The sequence below is a fragment of the Lepus europaeus genome, chromosome 17, assembly GCF_033115175.1.
Source record: "Lepus europaeus isolate LE1 chromosome 17, mLepTim1.pri, whole genome shotgun sequence".
NCBI lineage: Eukaryota > Metazoa > Chordata > Mammalia > Lagomorpha > Leporidae > Lepus > Lepus europaeus.
In genome coordinates, this window is record NC_084843.1 from 48476324 (window position 1) to 48497410 (window position 21087).

Genomic DNA, 21087 nt, shown 5'->3' on the forward strand with positions numbered 1-21087 from the left:
TCTAATGAGATAATCATATGGTTTTTGTTCTTCAGTTTGTTAATGTGATGTATCACATTGATTGATTTGTTAATGTTGAACCATCCCTGCATACCAGGTGAATGATCTGACACATTGTTGGATTCGACTGGCTAGAATTTTGTTGAGAATGTTTGCGTCTGTTCATTGGGGAAATTGGTCTGTAGATCTCTTTCTCTGTTGCATCTTTTTCAAGTTCAGGAATCAAGGTGATGTTGGCTCCATAGAAAGAATTTGGGAGGATTGCCTCCCTTTCAATTATTTTGAATAGTTTGAGAATTATAGTTAGTTCTTTAAATGTCTGATAGAATTCAGCGGTGAGGCCATCCAGTCTGGGCTTTTCTTTGTTGGGAGGGTCCTTATTACTAATTCCATTTCTACCTTGGTTATGAGTCTGTTTAGGTTTTCTGTGTCTTCATGGTTCAATTTAGGTAGCTTGTATATGTCAGGAAATGATCCATTTCTTCTAGGTTTCCCAGTTTGTTGGCATACAGCTCTTTGTAGTAATTTCTGATGACCCTTTTTATTTCTGTGGTGTCTGTTGTTACATTTCCTTTTTCATCTCTAATTTTATTAATTTGGGTCTTCTCTCCTTTTTTTGGTTAGTTGGGCCAATGGTGTGTCAATTTTGTTTATTTTTTCAAAATGCCAGCTCTTCACTTTGCTGATCTTTTGTACTGTTTTTCCGGTTTCAATTTTGGTGATTTCTTCTCTAATTATTTCTTTTCTCCTACTAGTTTCCAGTTTTGTTTTCTATTGTTTTTCTAGATCCTTGAGATGCACTGATAGCTCATTTATTTTATGCTTTCTAATTTCTTTATGTAGGCACTAATTGCTAAGACTTTACTCTTAACATTGCTTTTGCTGTACCCCATATGTTTTGATATGTTGTACTGTTGTCTTCATTTGTTTCCAGAAATTTTTTGAATTCTCTTTTGATTTTTTCTGTGGCCCACTGTTCATTCCAGGAGCATGCTGTTCAGTCTCCATGTATTTGCATATGTTCTTGAGATTCCCGAGTTGCTTATTTCCAGCTTCAATGCATTTTGATCGAAGAATATGCATGGTATGATTTTGATTTTTTTGAATTTACTGAGACCTGCTTTATATCTTAGCACGTAGTCTATCCTAGAAAAAGTTCCATGCACTGATGAGAAAAATGTGTATCCTGTGGCTGTAGGATGGAAAGTTCTGTAAATATCTGTTAGGTCCATTTGGCCTATAGTGTCAATTAATTCTGTTGTTTCCTTGCTGATTTTCTTTCTGGTTGATCTGTCCATTGCTGAAAGTGGGGTACTGAAGTCCCTCATTACTACTGCATTTGAATCTATGTGTTCCTTTAGGTCCCTTTAAATTTCTTTTAAATAGCCAGGTGCCCTATAATTAGGTACATATACATTTATAATAGTTACATCTTCCTGTTGAATTGATACCTTAATCATTACATAGTGTCCTTCTTTGTCTCTTTTAACAGTTTTTCTGTTAAAGTCTATTTTGTCTGAAATTAGGATGGCTTCACCAGCTCTTTTTTGTTTTCTGTTAGCTTGGAATATCTTTTCCCATCCTTTCACTTTCAGTCTGCATTCATCTTTGTTGGTGAGATGTGCTTCTTGTATGCAGCAAACTGATGGGTTTGTTTTGTTTTTTGAATCCATTCAGCCAGTCTGTGTCTTTTAACTGGTGAGTTGAGACCATTTACATTCAAGGTGACCATTGATAAGTAATGACTTTGCCCTGCCATTTTTCCATAAATATTCCTATTTTTTTACTCTGGATTTCCTTTACACTTTTACTGGGAGATTTTCTGCATTTACCTTCTGTCATAGGGATGACCATATTTCTGTGCTTCTGTGTGCAGCACATCCTTAAGCATCTTTTGCAACACTGGATAAGTGGTGACAAATTCTTTCAATTTCTGTTTGTTTTGGAAGGGCTTTATTTCGCCTTCATTCATAAATGAGAGCTTTGCAGGTTACAGTATTCTGGGTTGACCATTTTTTTATTTTAAGATTTGAAATATATGGGAAAAAAAGGATTTAGAATATATCTCACCATTCTCTCTTACCCTGTAGGGTAAGAAGTGATAAGAAGTGCACTCTGAAAGTTATCTGGCATTTCTCTCCTGCACATTTTAGAATCTTTTCTTTATGTTTTACTGTGAAGAGTTTTATTACAATGTATCATGATGAAGATCTTTTCTGGTCATGTCTATTAGGAGTTCTATGTGCTTCCTGTACTTGGACGTCTCTTTCTTTCTCCAAATTAGGGAAGTTATTATTTCATTAAAAAAGCCTTCTAATCCTTTCCCTCTTTCTACACCTTCAGAAACTCCTAGAACCCATATGTTGTATGTCTTTTAGTATCCTGTAGATTCTCAAAAGTGTTTTTAATTTTCTAACTTCTTATTGTTTTCAGTCTGACTATATAATTTCCTGCCATTTGTCTGCTAATGCAGATATTCTTTCCCATTTTTCACTGATTCTGTTGTTAAGGCTTTCCACTGAATTTTTTATTTGTTCTATTGAATTCTGCATTTTTAAGATTTCATTTTGATTTCTCTTTTTTTTAAAAAGATTTATTGATTTGAAAGTTAGAGTTACACAGAGAGAGAAGCAGAGAGAGAGAGAGAGAGAGAGAGAGAGAGAGAGAGAGAGAGGCCTTCCATCTGCTGGTTCACTCCCCAATTGGCTGCAACGGCAAGAGCTGCGCCGATCCAAAGCCAGAAGCTAGGAGCATCTTCCATGTCTCCCATGTGGGTGCAGGGGCCCAAGGGCTTGGGCCATCTTCTATTGTTTTCCAGGCCACTGCAGAGAGCTGGATCGGAAGTGGAGCAGCTGGGTCTCAAGCTGGAGCCCATATGCAATGCCGGCGCTTCAGGCCAGGGAGTTAACCTGCTGTACCATAGCGCCGGCCCCGATTTCTCTCCTTTTTAAAATATTTATTTATTTATTTGAAGGTCAGCATTAGACAGAGAGAGAAGGAGAGGCAGAAAGAGAGAGAGAGAGAGAGAGAGAGAGGTCTTCCATCAGCTGGTTCACTCCCCAGTTGGCTGCAACGGCTGGAGCTGAGCTGATCTGAAGCCAGGAGCCAGGAGCTTCCCCTGGGTCTCCCACACTGGTGCAGGGGCCCAAGGACGTGGGCCATTTTCTACTGCTTTCCAAGGCCATAGCAGAGAGCTGGATTGGAAGAGGAGCAGCCAGGACACAAACTGGCGCCATATGGGATGCCAGCACCACAAGTGGTGGCTTTATCCACTATACCATAGTGGCGGCCCCTGATTTAAGATCTCAATTTTGTGTGAGAAATTTTCTCACGGATTTCATTAGTTTGTGCATTTGCTTCTGTACTTTTAAGTAATTCTATGATCAAATTTTGAATTCCATTTCTGGCATTTCTTCAATCTATTCATCTTCACAATCTAGTACTGTGTTCTTTGGGGGTGTCACAGATAAGCTGAGACTTGAATCAGCATTCCAACATGGGATGCTGGCATCATAAGTGGCATTATCAACTCATTGTGTCAGAACATCACCCCTTGTGTATTTTTTTAAATCAACACATAGTAATTGTACATATTTGAGGATACTGTTCAGCAACTCAATACATGTACATGAAATGTCATGATCAAATCAGAGTCACTTGTCTATTTAACACTGCAGATATATCATTGCTTTGTGTTGGGATTGTGACCTGGAATAAGTCTTATCATGTTCAGCTATTGTTATAGCAGTTATTATAATGAAATGAGGTTTAGATAGTATTTAATTCACTCGAAGTCATACAAATACTAAGCAGTGAAACTGAGAGAAAAAACTGTCAGAATTCTAAACAATTATACTATATTTTGCCTTTCTGATGTGAAATGAAATTGGACATACTTGACATCAGTCTTTCCTAAAGTTAGAATAGAGAATATACATAGAATGTGATCACATTTGCAAATCAAAACCTACAATCCCTTGACATGAATAAGTACATTTAGAATAAGACTACTTTAAGTCAAGACTATTTAAAATATACCATGTATAGCTGTCTGAATGGATCTATGCCCACCCATTCTCATTATATAAAAGACAAAAGAAAAACCTCTAAGAGCTAAGTTTATGACTTAGTTTCCCAGATACAATACATCTGCATCCCATTTGTCCTCAGAATTATAATTTCTTACAAGCTTAATGGTTTTTAAGTCTACTCATTTAGATATGCTTCAGGCTGACAAGTCAATAGATTAGATTATTCTTAAACTGGGAAATAGGGAAGTTCCTTGCTTTATGGTAAGGTCTAAAATTGTTAATGAATTTATACAAGGTAGAATACTATACAGGTCAAGTCTCACTACAACAAATTCCCTGGGAAAACTATAATTTTATTTTACCAGAAACTTAATTTCAAATCTAAAAGGGAAAGAAAATTAAAGTTACTATCTCCAGAAAAACAACCCTGAAAAAATAACTAAGTGAGTAAGAAACGGTCCGCACTGACCAGAATAAGAAAATGGCACTGTGACTGAAACATCCTACGTGGATCACAGGCTATCACCTAAATCTCATTACAACTCACAGTTAACACCTCCAGCGGGGTATAAGGTATAATGGTGGGACTGAAATCAAGACACAGATCTGTTTCATTCCAAAGTCTATGCCCCAAGGCAAGCTCACCTCCCAGAAATGCAAAGAAAACAAATCTTCACTTTGGAGAGAACCAACGTATTGCAACGGGCTGAACTGTGTTCCACCAAAAGTCCTATGTCCTAATCCTTGGTACTTCTAAGCGTATTTGGAGATAGGGTGACCCTTGGGCTGATGACTGATGTTCTCATTAGAATAAATGAGGACATAAACATATTCAGAGGAAAGATTATGTAAAGATAACAGGGAAAATAGCCATCTAAAAGCCAAGCAGAGAGGGTTTTAAAAGAAACTGACCCTGGCAACACCATATCTTGGACGTGTAGCCTCTAGTAACGTGAAAAAACAAATTTCTGTTGTTCAGGACCATCAGTCTAGTATTTTGTTTTATGGCAGCCATAGAGAATGCATACACACATCTATTCCTTCCACTATAATCTATGAACCTTCTGATATCTTATTTGATTTTGTGGCCTCAACATTTAAGAAGATTCCTTAGGGTCTGATGCTGTGGTGTAGCAGGTAAAGCTGCCACCTGCAGCATCAGCATCTCATATGGGTGCCAAATGATGTCCCGGCTGCTCCACCTCTGATCCAGCTCCCTGTTAATGTGCCTGGGAAGGCAAAGGAAGATGGCCCAAGTACTTGGGCCCCTGTACCGAAGTGGGAAACGCAGAAGAATCTCCTAGCTCTGGCTTTTGCCTGGCTCAGTCCTGGCCATTGCAGACATTTGGGGAGTGAATCAGTGGGCAGAAGATCTCTCTCTGCCTCTGCTTCTCTGTTAACTCTGCCTTTCAAATAAATAAATCTTTAAAAAAATTTAAAGATATATTTATATATTTGTTTAAAAGGCACAAGAGGATTCTTATGGGGTGAGATAATATATGTAGAATATGTTAGGAAAGAGCTTCCAATGAAGGGAAAAATTACCATTCATGTAACACTTAATGCAAGTAAAAATATACTAACCAATACAAAAAATATATAAAGGACAATAATAAATGAGTACAATTTACTTATAAATAAGTCAAATTAAGAATTATTTTAGAGCTGGCATTGTGGTATATTGCAGATTAGGTTGCCACCTGCAACTCCAGCATCCTGTATGGGCCCCACTTCAATTTCCTGCTACTTCACTTCTGATCCAGTTCCCTGCTAATGCACTTGGGAAAGCAGCAGAAAATGGTCCAAGTACTTGCGCCCCTGCCACCCATGTGGGAGACAGACCCAGACAGAATTCCAGGCTCCTGGCTTTGGCCTGACCCAGACCTGGCTATTGCTGCCATTTGAGGAGTGAGCTAGTAAAAGGAAGATCTATCTCTTCCTCTTTCTCCCTCCCTCTGTCTGCAATTCTGCCTTTCAAATAAATAAATAAATCTTAAAAAAAAAAAAAAAGAATTATCTTCAAAATCATACAGAGATCTCTCAAAAAGCCTATGCCAAACTGAAATAGATAATACTAAATATCACTGACTATAGGTCCAGCAGCCATAGTAATTAGCTTGAGAATTAGACATTAGACAAATGACTAAAGAATTACCACAAGTAAACAGCACCATATTTTTAGTATAGAAATAAGAGTAGTGTAAGCATGAAGATTTGGAAAGCATTTGAGTTTTTTATTAAAATACATTTGGATTATATGGCAAATTAAAATTATAAAGTGTTTTGGAATGCACAAAAGGAATTCCATAAATTGTATAACTGCATGTTATTCCTTAATTGATGACTTTATCCATACAGAATGAGTATCAAGTTAGGGGCAATAAGGTAAAACTACACAGTGAGTTAAGCAATGAATATTTAATACAAAGATTATTAAGCACTGATAGAAGAACAATACAGGCCGGTGCCGTGGCTTAACAGGCTAATCCTCCGCCTTGCGGCACCGGCACACTGGGTTCTAGTCCTGGTTGGGGCGCTGGATTCTATCCCGGTTGCCCCTCTTCCAAGCCAGCTCTCTGCTATGGCCCGGGAAGGCAGTGGAGGATGGCCCAAGTGCTTGGGCCCTGCACCCCATGGGAGACCAGGAGAAGCACCTGGCTTCGGAGCAGCGAGATGTGCCATCTGCAGCGGCCATTGGAGGGTGAACCAACGGCAAAAAGGAAGACCTTTCTCTCTGTCTGTCTGTCTCTCACTATCCACTCTGCCTGTTTAAAAAAAGAAGAAGAAGAAGAAGAAGAAGAAGAAGAAGAAGAAGAAGAAGAAGAAGAAGAACAATACAAAGATATAAATAGAGCTCTGAAAGATTCCCTATGGCTGAAGGAATATACCCCAGGGAGGACAAACTTGGAAAGTAGTCCTCAATGGGGCTGGGATTGTGGTGCAGTGAGTTAAGACACCACCCAGAAAATATATTGGCATTCCCTATGTGCAGGGTTTGAGTCTTGGCTGTTCCATCTCCATCCAGCTCCCTGCTAATGTGTGTAGGAAAGCAGAAGATGGTCAAAGAACTTCAGCCACTGCCACCCACCTCGGGGAGCAAGATGAATTTCCAGGATCAGCCCCAGCCATTTGGAGAGTGAAACAGCAGATAGAAGACCTCTCTCCTTCCCTCTGTCTCTCCCTCTAACTTTGCCTTTCAAGGATATCAATCTTTTTTTTTCAAAAAAAGGAAGCTTTCATTGTAACCACTAAATGAGAAGTCCACAATGCCCAAAGCTGGCCCATGTTCAATAGTCACATATGAAGCAACCATTCAGGGAACAGGTAAGACATAGCCAGTGGGCAGAGACATGATCACATAATGGAAATTCAAGAATCAAAGTAGGCAGAAAGCCTGGAGTATATGATGTCCATCCAAGGATGTGGCAAGAGACATGCCCTTAAGAAGCAAATGTAAAAATAAGTCAGGGTACCAGTGTGGACAGGATGCCCTCTATGTTCATCTCTGAGCTTGTTGAGTATCTGCACATGCAGATATGTGGTTATGCCAGAAAACCATTCACTTCTGACCAATGGGGCAGAAGATGGAATCAGCAGCAGATGGAATCAGCAAAAAAAAAAAAAAAAAAACCTTAAACTCACAGTGCCCTTCTGGCACTCTCTACTGAGATAAACACTGCACTCATTGTAAGAGAAATGCTTACAGGGGCCAGTACTGTGGCATAATAGGTTAAGCTTCCACCTGTGATTCCAACATCCCATATGGGCTCTGGTTTGAGTCCCCAGTTGCTCCTCTTCCGATCCAGCTCCCTGTAGTGGCCTGGGAGAGCAGTGAAAGACGGCCCAAGTGCTTGGGCCCTTCCACCCATGTGAGAGACCTGGAAGAAAATCCTGGCCCCTGGCTTCCAATCGGCCCAGCTCCAGCTGCTGCAGCCATGTGGGGAGTGAACTAGCAGATAGAAGACCTCTTTCCAATAAATCTTGTTGTTAAGATTTACTTATTTATTTAAAAGTCAGAGTTAGAGAAGGAGAGGCAGAGGCAGAGAGAAAGAGAGCTAGACAGAGATCTTCCATCTGCTGATTTACTTCCCAAATGGTTGCAAGGGTCAGGGCTGGGCCATGCCAAAGCCAGGAGCCAGCTTCATCTCGGTCTCCCACGTGGGTAAAGGACTCAAGGAATTGGGCATCTTCCACTGCTTTCTCAGGCACATTAGCAGGGAGCTGGATAGGAAGTGGAACAGCCAGGACTCAAACTGGGATGCCAGCATTGTAGGCTGCAGTTTTACTCACTCCACCACAGTGCTGGTTCCAATAAATCAATCTTTTTAAAAAAAAAAAAAAAAAGTGCCTGGTGCTGTGGCTCACTAGGCTAATCCTCTGCCTGCGGCGCCGGCACACGGGGTTCTAGTCCTGGTCGGGATTCTGTCCCAGTTGCCCCTCTTCCAGGCCAGCTCTCTGCTGTGGCCTGGAAGTGCAATGGAGGATGGCCCAAGTGCTTGGGCCCTGCACCTGCATGGGAGACCAGGAGAAGCACCTGGCTCCTGGCTTCGGATCAGCGCGGTGCACTGGCTGCAGTGCGTCGGCCGCAACGGCCATTGGAGGGTGAACCAACAGTAAATGAAGACCTTTCTCTCTGTCTCTCTCTCTGTCTACTCTGCCTGTCAAAAAAAAAAAAAAAAAAAAAAAAGAAGAAGGAAAGGAAGAAGACGACGACGATGGCGACGGCATATGCCCTATCCCACTCCAAAAGAGAGAGAAATGCTTAAAGCAACTGACTCTATCACCAGGTCACAAGGGTGAATATGGGACTGTGCTGTGGAGGGCCATAAACTGATAACTTGAAAAGAGTAGTTAGTAGTTTTTCAGCACACGAAGAGTTTTCATTTTATGCTAATATTATTTTGTTTCAAACCGAGTCCTTTTTAACAGCCAAAATAATCTGAAAAAGAACAAAGTGGGGGGATTCTTACATTAAAATTTCAGAACTCACTATACAGCTAAAGTAATCAATAAAAAAAGGATAGACATTTAGATTAATGGAATAAATTTGAAAGCCTATAAAGCACAGTGTACCGATTATCAATTTATTGCCTCTCAATTCCAAATTCATTCATTTCTTCATGCAATACTAGACAGAATTCCTTTAAGCATTTTTCCTTTATATTTATGGCCAACTGATTTTAGACACTGCTGCTAAGATAATTCAGGGTGGGAAAATATAGTCAGCTCAACAAACTATGATAGGACTAGAAATCCAAAGGATTAAGTTGGATGCCTTCCTCATTCATACACAAAAACAGATGAAAGGCCTAAATTTTAGGGCTAAAGCTATAAAACTTTTAGAAGAAAACAAGTATAAATTGTTATGACACTGGATTAGGCAAAAGTTTCTTAAACAGGATACCAAGAGCAAAGGCAACTGAAAAGAAATAAAACAGAATTCATTAAAATTTTAGAAGCTTGTGCTTCAAAGAACATGACCAACAACATGAAAAAACAACGTGCTGGGGCTAGTGCTGTGGCTTAGTGGGTAAAGTCAGCATTCCCTATGTGCATCAGTTAGGGTCCTCAGCTGCCCCACTTCTGATCCAGCTCCCTGTTAATGCACCTGGGAAGGCAGCAGAGGGATCGTCCAAGTACTTTGGCCCCTACATCTACACAGGAGATCCAGAAGAAGCTCCTGGCTCCTGGCTTAGGATCAGCCCAGTTCCAACCTTTGCAGCCATATGGGAGGTGAACCAGCAGATGGAAGAGCTCTTTCTGTTGAAAGGAAGGAAGGAAGAAAGGGAAGGAGGAGGGAAGGAGGGAGGGAGGAAGGAAGAAAGGAAGGAAGGAAGAGAGAGGGAAAGAGAAGAGAAGAGAGGAGAGGCGAGGGGAGGGGAGGAGAGGGAAGAAGCAAGGAAGGAAATAAAAGACAACCTGCAGTATCGCAGAAAAATATTCCAAACCATGCATCTGAGAGGAATAAGTATGTAAAGAACTCTGCAACTTAAAAAATGAGAACTCTAAAAATGGGCAAAATATCTGAATAGACATTTTCTGCAGAAGATACAAAAATAGCAAGTAAGTATATGAAAAGATGCTTAATATCATTAGCTATCAAAGAAATGAAAATCAAAACAAGTCATAATAAGATAACATTTCATATTCAAGAGGGTGGTCATTGAAAAAAATAATATGTGTGAGGATGTGGAGAACTCTCATACACTACTGGTAGGAATTTAAAATGGTGTAGCCATTTTGTGTAGCCACAGTTTGATAGTTTCTCAAAAAATTAAGTGTATTATTATAGGATCCAGCAATTACATTCCTAAAAATACATCCAAATGAATTGGAAATAAATATTCAAACAAAAACTTCAACATGAATGTTCAAAGTACCACTATTAACAAAAGCCAAAAGGTAAAACAATTTAAATGCCCATCAACAGCTCAATGGATAAGGAAACTCAGCCATCAAAAGAGAAGATGCACTGATGTACGCCATAAAGTAGAGGAACCTTAAAAACATTCTATTAAACAAATGCCAAAGGTCACATATTGCAGGACTCATTTATATGAAACACCCTGAATAGGAAAATCCACAGATAGCAGGCTGACAGTTAACGGGCTGGAGGGAGGGAGAAATACTACAACATGGCTTAACAAGTAGAGGTTTTCCTGAGGGGTGATGAGAATGCTTTGGTGTAAGTGGTGATCACAGTACACTGTGAATGAACTAAAAAGTATTCCCACTCACACGGTACATGAGATGTGAAGCACAGCCCTTTTCTCTTTGTGGAGAGGCACAGCACACATCAGGACATGGAAGACTTTCTGAAATTCTTAAAATAGCAAAAACATCTAATGTAGCATTTCTGATAACTACAAAAAGCATCTCAATGAGGTGTTTTTCAAACTGCAGGTTAAATCCATACTTTGTTGGGGGCAGGCGCTGTGGCATGGCAGGTAAAGCCCCCGCCTACAGTGCCAGCATCCCATATGGATGCCAGTTCGAGTCCCGGCTACTCCACTTCCAAACCAGCTCTCTGCTGTGGCCTGGGAAAGCAGTAGAAGATGGTCCAAGTCCTTGGGCCCCTGTACCCACATGGTAGACCCAGAAGAATGTCTGGCTCCTGGCTCCTAGCTTCGGATCAGCGCAGCTTCGGCCATTGCAGCCAGTTGGAGAGTGAACCAGCAAATGGAAGACCTCTCTTTCTCTCTGCCTCTCCTTCTAACTCTCTGCGAAGCTCTGGACTTTTCAAAAAAAAAAAAAAAAAAAATCTATACATTGTCATCATTTTAGCAGCTTCAAAGAAGAATCTTTAAGAAATCACATAGAACAGATAATACTAGATTATATCACATAAAGACAAGCATTGTGTTTTGTTTTGTTTTTTTTTTTAAGGTATATTTATTTGTCTGAAACACACAGTTACAGAGAGGCAGAGAGAGAGAGAGAGGTCTTCCAACCACTGGTCCACTCCCCAAATGGGTGCAATAGCCAGAGCTGGGCTGATCCTAAGCCAGGAACCAGGAGCTTCTTCCAGGTTTCCAACGTAGGTGCAGTGGCCCAAGGACTTGGGCCATCTTCCACTGTTTTCCCAGGCCATAGCAAAGAGCTGGACTGGAAGTGGAGCAGCTGGGTCTTGACCTGGTAACCACATGGGATGCCACCACCGCAGGGGGTGGAGTGGCTTTACCCAATATGCCACAGTGCTGGCCCCTATAGTGTAGTTTAATTTTGATGTTTTTTTTTTTAGTCTAGATGGTCTGACCATTGATGAAAATGGGGTGTTGAATTCCCAACAGTTAATATATTAGAGTCTGTTTCATATAATTAAGTGGTCAAGCATCAGATGCATATATTGTGAATATTTTTACAGCTATATATTTTTAGCACCTCATTCTAAAGCACTGTATTTCATGAAGTTTTTGTCTGTTGCACATAGTAAACAAGGATACGCTGTTAAATAAACATATTTTTCACAGACTTATTTGAAAGGGAGAGTTACAGAGAAAGGGAGAGACAGAGAAACAGACAGATCTTCCACCTACTGGTTCACTCTCCAAATGGCCACAACCTGAACAGCTGGACCAGGCCTAAGCCAGGAGCCAGAAGCGGGTCTTCCATGTAAGTAGCAGGGGCCCAAGTACTTGGGACATCCTCTGCTCTTTTCCCATACACATTACAAGGGAGCTGGATTTGAAGTGGAGCAAGCATGCCCATATGGCATGGCAGCATTCCAAGTGAGGCTCAGCCTGCTATGCCACAATGCTAGCCTCCAAATACATTTCTTATTTTGAGTCAATACCAGAAAACGTTGAAAAACACCCTGAACACAGAAAATCTTACACCACTTACCATATTATAGAATTCCAGCTCTCTTGGGCCCCTTGGAGGTGGCTGTAACTGTTTTAAAACTGTGCCATCTGGATGCTGCAGTATACCTATAAAACAAAAATCAGAAAATGTTAATTCTTTCATAATACCACACCTTGCTTCACAAGGTAACTTGTTCCTGAAGTTACAGATAAACCACTTTTATAAATTTAAGATTTACTTTTCCTTAAGAAATTTGAACTTTCCACCAACATGTTTCAGTACTTTTTGTATGCAAAGCAACAGAACACAAAAGCTACAAAATAGCTTAGTTTTATTATCTCCAACCACTACTCCCTTATGGCCCCTCAGACTGTTTGATAAATAAAATATACATAAAAATTTTTATAGAAATTCATCATTAATAGACTTTCTGTGAGATGTTAAATTATAATGAAGCAAGACAAACATAATAGCACAAATCAACCTCATTTTTATAAACAAACCAAAAAAAGGTGTTAACAGTAGCTATGCATGAATTTAGAAATTTTGTCTCTCTCATCCATTAAAAGAAAGCACTTACAAATTTTTGATACAGATGCACTGTGCCCAGCTATACACATAATATGCAGGTATACAGCCAATAGGAACCATGAGGACTGAAATCAGACACCCATACTGGAGCAAGAAGGGATACCTTTTTATAACTGCCCACTCAAAGAGTGAATATTTTTCTAAAGTATATATATTATGTGTATATTAACACTAGCCCTATCACCATATGTGAAGACTCATTCCCAAATTTAAATTTTAAAATATTGGGATTTTACAAAAAAGAAAAAAAAGGAGAAAAACAAGATGAAGGCATCTAAGATCTGTGGAATAGTATCAAGCAGTGTACAATAACTATCATTATCATCTCAGAAACAGATGAGAGAAAAGCACACATACTCATGTTGATTATAGCATTATTCACAATAGTTCAGAGATGGGAACAATCTAAATATCCATGAACAGACAGAAAGACAAGAAAATTTTATATGTCCAGACAATGGAAAGTTATTCAGTCTTTAATAACACATTCTATCTTATGTTACAAAATGGATGAAATCTGAAGGCATGCTAAGTGAAAACTCAAAAAAATATAAAGACTGCACCATTCCACTTACATGAGGGATCTAAAGTAGTCAGACTCATAGAAAGTATAAGGAATGGTAGTTGTCAAGAGCCTAGGGAAGGGGAAAAAGGGGAGCTGTGGTTCAACAGATACAGAATTTGACTTTCTAAATATTTATTTATTTATTTGAGTGGCAGAAAGGAACACAGAAAGGTGGGAAAGCTCTCATCCACTGGGTCACTACTCAAATGCCCCCACCAGCAAGGGCTTGGGCCAGGCTGAAGTTCAGAACCCTAGTCAGTTCTCCCACACAGGCGGTAGGGTCACAAATACTTGAGCTATCACCTGCTGCCTCCCAGGTTGATCATCAGTAGAAAGCTGGAATCAGGAGAGGAGCTAGGAGTAGAACGCCAGAACTTCTATACATAATGAGGGCATCCCAACTGGGTTACTAACGCTGAGCAAATGCTGCATCCCCACCGACCTCCAGGAGTTCCAGTTTCAAAAAATGAGAAAATTCTAGAGATCTGCGGTTAAGAGTGTAGGATTTAGGCTAGAGAAGGGCACAAGAACAGAGGCAAAGAATCTCAAACAGTTTGCTTGTCAGAGCTTGTTTTTCAGAGAATGTTCCAGGAAAGCTTATCTTGCAACATGTACTCAGAGGGAGGCAGATTACTAGTCAACCAAGAAAAACTATAAGAAGTCTGAGTCTGGATTTTTTTTTTAAGACTTATTTATTTATTTGAAAGAGTTACAGACAGTGAAAGGAGAAACAGAGAGGGGGAGAAAGAGAGAGAGAGAGAGAGAGAGAGAGAGAGAGAGAGAGAGAGAGAATGAGAATCTACCATTCACTGGTTCATTCCTCAAATGGCTGAAACGGCCAGGGCTGTGCCAGCCCGCAGCCAGGAGCCAGGAACTTCTTTCAGGTTCCCCACATGGGTATAGGGACCCAGGGACTTAGACCATCTTCCCTGCTTTCCCAGGTGCATTAGTAAGGAGCTGGATTGGAAGAGTAACAGCTGGGAGTTGATCCAGCACCCATACGGGATGCAGGCCATGGCTTAAGCAGAAATATCACCAGCCTTAACTCATGATTTTCAACATACAATGTATGAACATGTAACCTGTTGCTTGAGCAGGAAGAGCCCTCCCACTCCCCCTTTTCTACATCCTGGATTCTTTCCTAACCTTGCTATAATCTGCTTCTCAGGAAGGCAGTTTCTGTGAGAAACTATACCCTCCCACTGTCTCTTCACTTCACACAATAAAGCTTTCTTCCAGGCAACTCTCACTTGAGGCTAGTTATTCAACAACACCTGAAACAGACAGACCCCCTGGGTACAGTACGAAAATATATATGCATCGTTAACATTACTGTACATTAAAAAATGGTTAACATGGTAAATTCTTACATGTTTATCACAAGAAAAATTAGAGATTCTGTAGGACTAAAACTTCACAACAGGGGCTGGCACTGCAGCATAGTAAGTTAAGCCTCCGCCTGCAGTGCCAGCATCCCACATGGGCACCTGTCCCAATCCTAGGTGCTTAACTTTCGATCCAGCTCTTTACTAATGGCACGGGGAAAGCAGTGGAAGATGGCCCAAGTGCTTGGGCTCCTGCACCCAGGTGAGAGACCCGGAAGAAGCTCCTGGCTTTGCCCTGGCCCAGCACTGGCTGTTGCAGCCATTTGGAGAGTGAACCAGCAGATATAAAACCTCTCTCTTTTTCCCTCTCTCTGTAACTCTTCTTCTCAAATAAATGATCTTTTTTTAAACAAAAATGACTTAAAAACTTTATAACATAAATTCATGTTAAAATTCCTATCTGCACAGCCGGCTCCACAGCTCACTAGGCTAATCCTCCGCCTGCGGCGCTGGCACCCCAGGTTCTAGTCCCGGTCAGGGCGCTGGATTCTGTCCCGGTTGCCCCTCTTCCAGGCCAGCTCTCTGCTGTGGCCTGGGAGTGCAGTGGAGGATGGCCCAAGTCCTTGGGCCCTGCACCTGCATGGGAGACCAGGAGAAGCACCTGGCTCCTGGCTTCGGATCAGTGCGGTGCGCCAGCCGTGGTGCACCGGCTGCAGCGGCCATTGGGGGGTGAACCAACGGAAAAGGAAGACCTTTCTCTCTGTCTCTCTCTCACTGTCCACTCTGCCTGTCAAAAAAAAAAAAAAAATTCCTATCTGCACAAGGAATATTCTAGGCAATTTTTATTTCCTTTGTTTATAACTGCTGTACAGAAATTTCTATGATAAATATATACTGCTTTTATTATTAGAAAAAATTGTGATTCAAGAAAATAAGCAATCATATACAGTAAGAACTATATATTCCATTTAATCTCAATTATATAAACACAGCATTGAAAAAGATGGGGGAGAATTTTAAAAGGAAAAAAAGAGACTGAGGAAGTATATGACAATACAATGGTTGAAATATTGACAAACACAGAGCCAGAAGGCTCAGATGAACCCCAAACAAGATGGAAAAATCCTTCGGCACTTTAAATACAAAAACACAGGGATGGCCAGATGCCCACATCTCAAATTAGATTGCTAGTTCAAGTTCTGGCTGCTCTGCTTCCCATCTACCTTCCTGCTAATGCATCCTGAGAGTCAGCAGACAATACATAGGTTTCTGCCACGCACGTGAGACCTGGATGGGGTTCTCAGCTCCTGTTTTCCACCTGGTCCCGTCCTGACTCTTGCAGGAATTGGGAGCAAGAATTAGCAGATGTAAGATATCTCTTTTTTCTATCAGTCTCTCTCTCTCTCTCTGTTGCTCTTTTAAGTATATGAAAATAAACATTTAAAAAGAACCAATGGGCCATCAACAAGACTCAACAGGCTAATCCTCCACCTGCGGTGCGGGTTCTAGTCCCGGTCGGGTTCTAGTCCTGGTCGGGGCGTCAGATTCTGTCCCGTGTCCAGCTCTCTGCTGTGGCCCGGGAGTGCAGTGGAGGATGGCCCAAGTCCTTGGGCCCTGCACCTGCATGGGAGACCAGGAGAGACACCTGGCTCCTAGCTTCCGGTCAGTGCGGTGCGCCGGCCGCAGCGCGCCGGCCACAGCAGCCATTGGGGGGTGAACCAACGGCAAAGGAAGACCTTTCTCTCTGTCTCCCTCTCTCTCTCACTGTCCACTCTGCCTGTCCAAAAAAAAAAAAAAAAAAAAAAACCAAAAAACCCAATGAACTACAATCATACAGGGAAAGACTTGAAAGGACACAGAGATTCACAAAGGAAAAACCCAGTTACTTTCTCAGTAACTGATAATAAGCAGACTTTTTTTGGCTAAAAAAAAAAGTAAAAAAAAAAATTTGAGCCAACACTATCAAACAACTTCACTAAATTGATACAGAATGCTACATCCAATGGGATATATATTCTTCTCATGTATAAATGGAAAAGGCGTACCAAAACTGACTATGTGCTAGACCATATAAACAATCCTACAGTCTGAAAGGATTAGAATCATACAGAATATTCTCTGCCCATAATGAAATTACTTGGGGGAAATATTAAATAGTTGGAAAGTAATCGTGCAGCCAGCACTGTGGCATAGCGGGTAAAGCTGCTGCCTGCAGTGCTGGCATCTCATTTGGGTGCTGGTTTGAGTCCTGGTTGCTCCACTTCTGATCTAGCTCTCTGCTATGGCCTGAGAAAGCAGCAGAAGACGGCCCAAGTCCTTGGACCCCTACGCCCACATGGGAGACCCGGAAGAAGCTCCTGGTTCTTGGCTTCAGATCAGCCCAGCTCCCGCCGTTGTGGCCAACTGGGGAGTGAACCAGCAGATGGAATCTCTCCCTCTCTGCCTCTCCTCTCTCTGTATAACTCTGACTTTAAATAAATCTTTTAAAAAAAGAAAAGTAACCAGCACACTTCTAACTATCCATGGATCAAAATTCACAAGGAAAATTAGAAAGTATTTTAAATTAAATAATAATAAAAACAATATGTCAAAATTTTTGGGGCCAGCGCTGCAACTCACTAGGCTAATCCTCCGCCTGCGGCGCCGGCACCCCAGGTTCTAGTCCTGGTTGGGGCGCCGGATTCTGTCCCAGTTGTTCCTCCTCCAGTCCAGCTCTCTGCTGTGGCCCAGGAAGGCAGCGGAGGATGGCCCAAGTGTTTGGACTCTGCACCCGCATGGGAGACCAGGAGGAAGCACCAGTGTAGCAGCCATTTTGGGGGTGAACCAATGGAAGGAAGACCTTTCTCTTTGTCTCTCTCTCACTGTCTAACTCTGTCCAAAAAAAATTTTTTTTAAATTTATTTTGACAGGCAGAGTGGATAGTGAGAGAGAGACAGAGAGAAAGGTCTTCCTTTCTGCCGTTGGTTCACCCTCCAATGGCCGCTGCGGCCAGCGCATCTCGCTGATCTGAAGCTAGGAGCCAGGTGCTTCTCCTGGTCTCCCATGCGGGTGCAGGGCCCAAGCACTTGGGCCATCCTCCACTGCCTTCCCGGGCCATAGCAGAGAGCTGGCCTGGAAGAGGGACAACCGGGATAGAATCCGGCGCCCCTACTGGGACTAGAACCCGGTGTGCCGGCGCCGCAAGGCGGAGGATTAGCCTGTTAAGCCACGGCGCCGGCCAAAAAATTTTTTTAAAAATTAAAAAAATTTTTTGGAATGCTGCTAAAGCTCCTCTTAGTATTTAAAGAGAAATAGGTAGTTGTGAATGTTTGAATTAGAAAAGAGGAGGGGGTAAAGCCATTGCCTGCAGTGCTGGCATACAATATGGGCACCCTTCTGATCTAGTTCCTTGCTAATGCGCCTGAAAAGGCAGCAGAGAATGGCCCAAGTGCTTGGGTCTCTGCATCCATGTAGGAGACCCAGTAAGATGCGCTTTGCTCCTGGCTTTGGATTGCCCAGTTCCAGCCACTGTGTCCATTTGGAGAGTGAACCAGCAGATAGAAGACCTCTCTCTCTCTCTCTAACCGTTAACTCTGACTTTCAAATAAATACAAGAAAGAAAGAAAGAGAAAAAGAGAGAATGAAAGAGAAATAGAGAAATAAAGGAAGAAAGAAAAGAAAGAGAGAAAGAAAGGAAGGGAGAAAGAGAGAGAAAGAAAAGAGAAGAGAAGAAGGGAAAAGAGAAGGAACTGGCATTTGGTGCAGTTAAGACAAATACTTGGGATGCTTGCATATCTTATCAGAGTGCCTTGGGTTCAAATACTATCTCTGTTTCTAATTGTAGCTACCTACCAATGTATATCCTGGGAGGCAGCAGGTGACAAGTTAAGTAGCTGCATCCTTGCAACCCATGGGAGACACCTATGGTCTTTGCCTTTCAAATAAATTTTTATAAAGAGAACATTTAAGTATTAGGAAAAAAGCATAACAACCCCAAGTAAATAGAAAGATGGCAAGGTAAAATTAAAGAAGCAATAAAAAATGAAGAAAAATCAATGAGAACAAAATGTGGTTCTTTGAGATCAAAAAACTTGATACAAAAACAAACTTCCAACAGAATGGAAGATCTCTGTCTCTTACTCTCATTGTGTAACTCTAACTTTCAAATGAAATAAATCTTAAAAGAAAAAATCTGAAGTACCATATTTCTACTAAAAATTCTGAATTCATAATTCAAGAATCTCCTAAGACAAGCACAGGCTCAAATGGCTTTACTAGTAAACTTTATCAAACATTTACATAAAAATATTAATCTTCCCACATTTATCATAAAATAGTATAGGAAGACATTTGGACAGAGAAACGCGACACTGAGGCTTTAGCAGGAAGCAGGATTTATTTATGCCAGCAAAAGGCCCCGTGGATTCATATCCAAAAAATCTGAGCCCCAAACAAAGCAAGAATTGCCTTATATACAATCTGAGTTCCTTTGTCTTCCTTTATATGATTACATACATTCCGACTGGGTACTTTAAGACTATAGGATCACTATAAGAGTTGTAAGGTTTCACATGCATTAACAGTTACTGGTTAGGTCACATTGCCCTTTCTTTGTTCTGGAAGGGCCATTAACTTTCCCTTTTGAAAGTCCCTACATCAATAAGAAAATATCACCCCCATTTTATGAATTCAGTATAATCATGATTTTTAAAAACTCCAACACAGACATCATAAAACTTGAGCATGACGTCATATGAACACAGTCATAAAAATCTTTAACAAACACTGAAAAATCTAATCCAGCAATATATGTATGTATGTACTGGATAGTTTATCACGACCATGTGGAATTGACATCCCTGGAATTTAAGTTGGTATACAAATACATATTTCAAAATGAATAATTATTGGAAAAGACAGAGTTCCCAACAAAAAAGGGAGATGCCTATATAGGATGGTGGAAGGCAAAGAATAACCATGCCGTGTTAGGTTTAAAAAATAAGTATGAGAATGAACTCAGATTTTTAAGAGTATGAAATTATATATTTCATAGTCCATTCTGCTGAAAGGACAAACAGCAACCACATACAACAGTCAATGAGCACATCTAGTGTCCAGACTATGTTTCTAAACACTGTTCAATCCTTTAAAAATCAGAATTTCTTGATGAAAACCTGGCTCATTCCAAGTCTGGAACAAAGTACCAGAACATCTTTTTACAACAGAGAGTAAAAAAATGCTGTAAAGGAAAAATTGAGATATGTCCAAAGGACCCAGAGCCAGCTTCAAGAGGCTTCTAGAAGCTCTTGGGCATCTTGAGCATCAAAAGAACCAGCAAGAATGGCTACCATCCCTTTCCTGAAGTTTGAAAAACCTGTTGGTCCATCCTAGAATGAACTAATGAGGAGAATTAAAGAATGAATAAGAGAAGAATTTTTTCTTTAATGTGTAATGGCAGTTAACAAACAGGAATGAAGGAATTTTGCCATTGTGCCACTACCATAATAAAAAGTGACTGTGAAATATCAATGGGTGTGTAAATAACTGAAGTTTGAGAAAGAACAAGATACACAAGTTTCAAAATATTCCTCTCAAATTACTTAATTACAGTGTAAAAGCAGTAACTTCAGAGTAGAAAAAAGTAGGTATCATTTAACCATGTGTTCAAAGTTTTACCTTCAATAATATAAATGATATCTTGTACTTTATGATAAGAAACTTTAAAGACACAACATAATGCATATAGTAATTTTACCAAATGCATAATCTGATTTTAATTATGAAGAAACACCAAACAGACCTCATTCAAAGGATGTTCTAAAATATTGTGACTACACTCCAAAAATTTCATGGTTAGGAAAAATAAAGAATTGATCCAAATGACAAGCAATTGAAGGGACAAGACAAGCAAATGCAATGTATGATCTGGATTGGGAAACAATTTTCTACAAGGGACATTACTGAACAATGGCAAAGTCAAATGTTATATTCTGAATTTGATCATTTTATCATGAGTAGGAAGAAAACAGTCTTATTTTGGGGACATACACAATTATATAAAGAGAAGAGGTCATGATGTGCACAGTGTTCTCTTAAATAGTCTACAAAATTACTATCAACTGTGGCAAAATAATAATTTGGAATTCTAGATGAATAGTACACATTAGGTCATTCATTGTACCAGTCTGGCAATTTCTTTTAAGCTTGTATTTATTTCAAAATAGGAAAATTCTTTAAAAAGACAGTGAAATTAACAGAAGTATCAAATATTTAGGGAAAATCTAGAACACTA

At 40.5% G+C, this 21087-nt stretch overlaps 1 protein-coding gene across 1 annotated transcript in view; it reads right to left on the reverse strand.

The window, feature by feature from the left end:
• IPMK (inositol polyphosphate multikinase) overlaps positions 1 to 21087 on the reverse strand; it is a 72052-nt gene that overhangs the window by 38538 nt on the left and 12427 nt on the right. The window contains exon 2 of the mRNA XM_062214651.1: positions 12375 to 12460. Within this exon, the coding sequence (XP_062070635.1) occupies positions 12375 to 12460 (86 nt within the window). The remainder of the gene's footprint in view (positions 1 to 12374; positions 12461 to 21087) is intronic.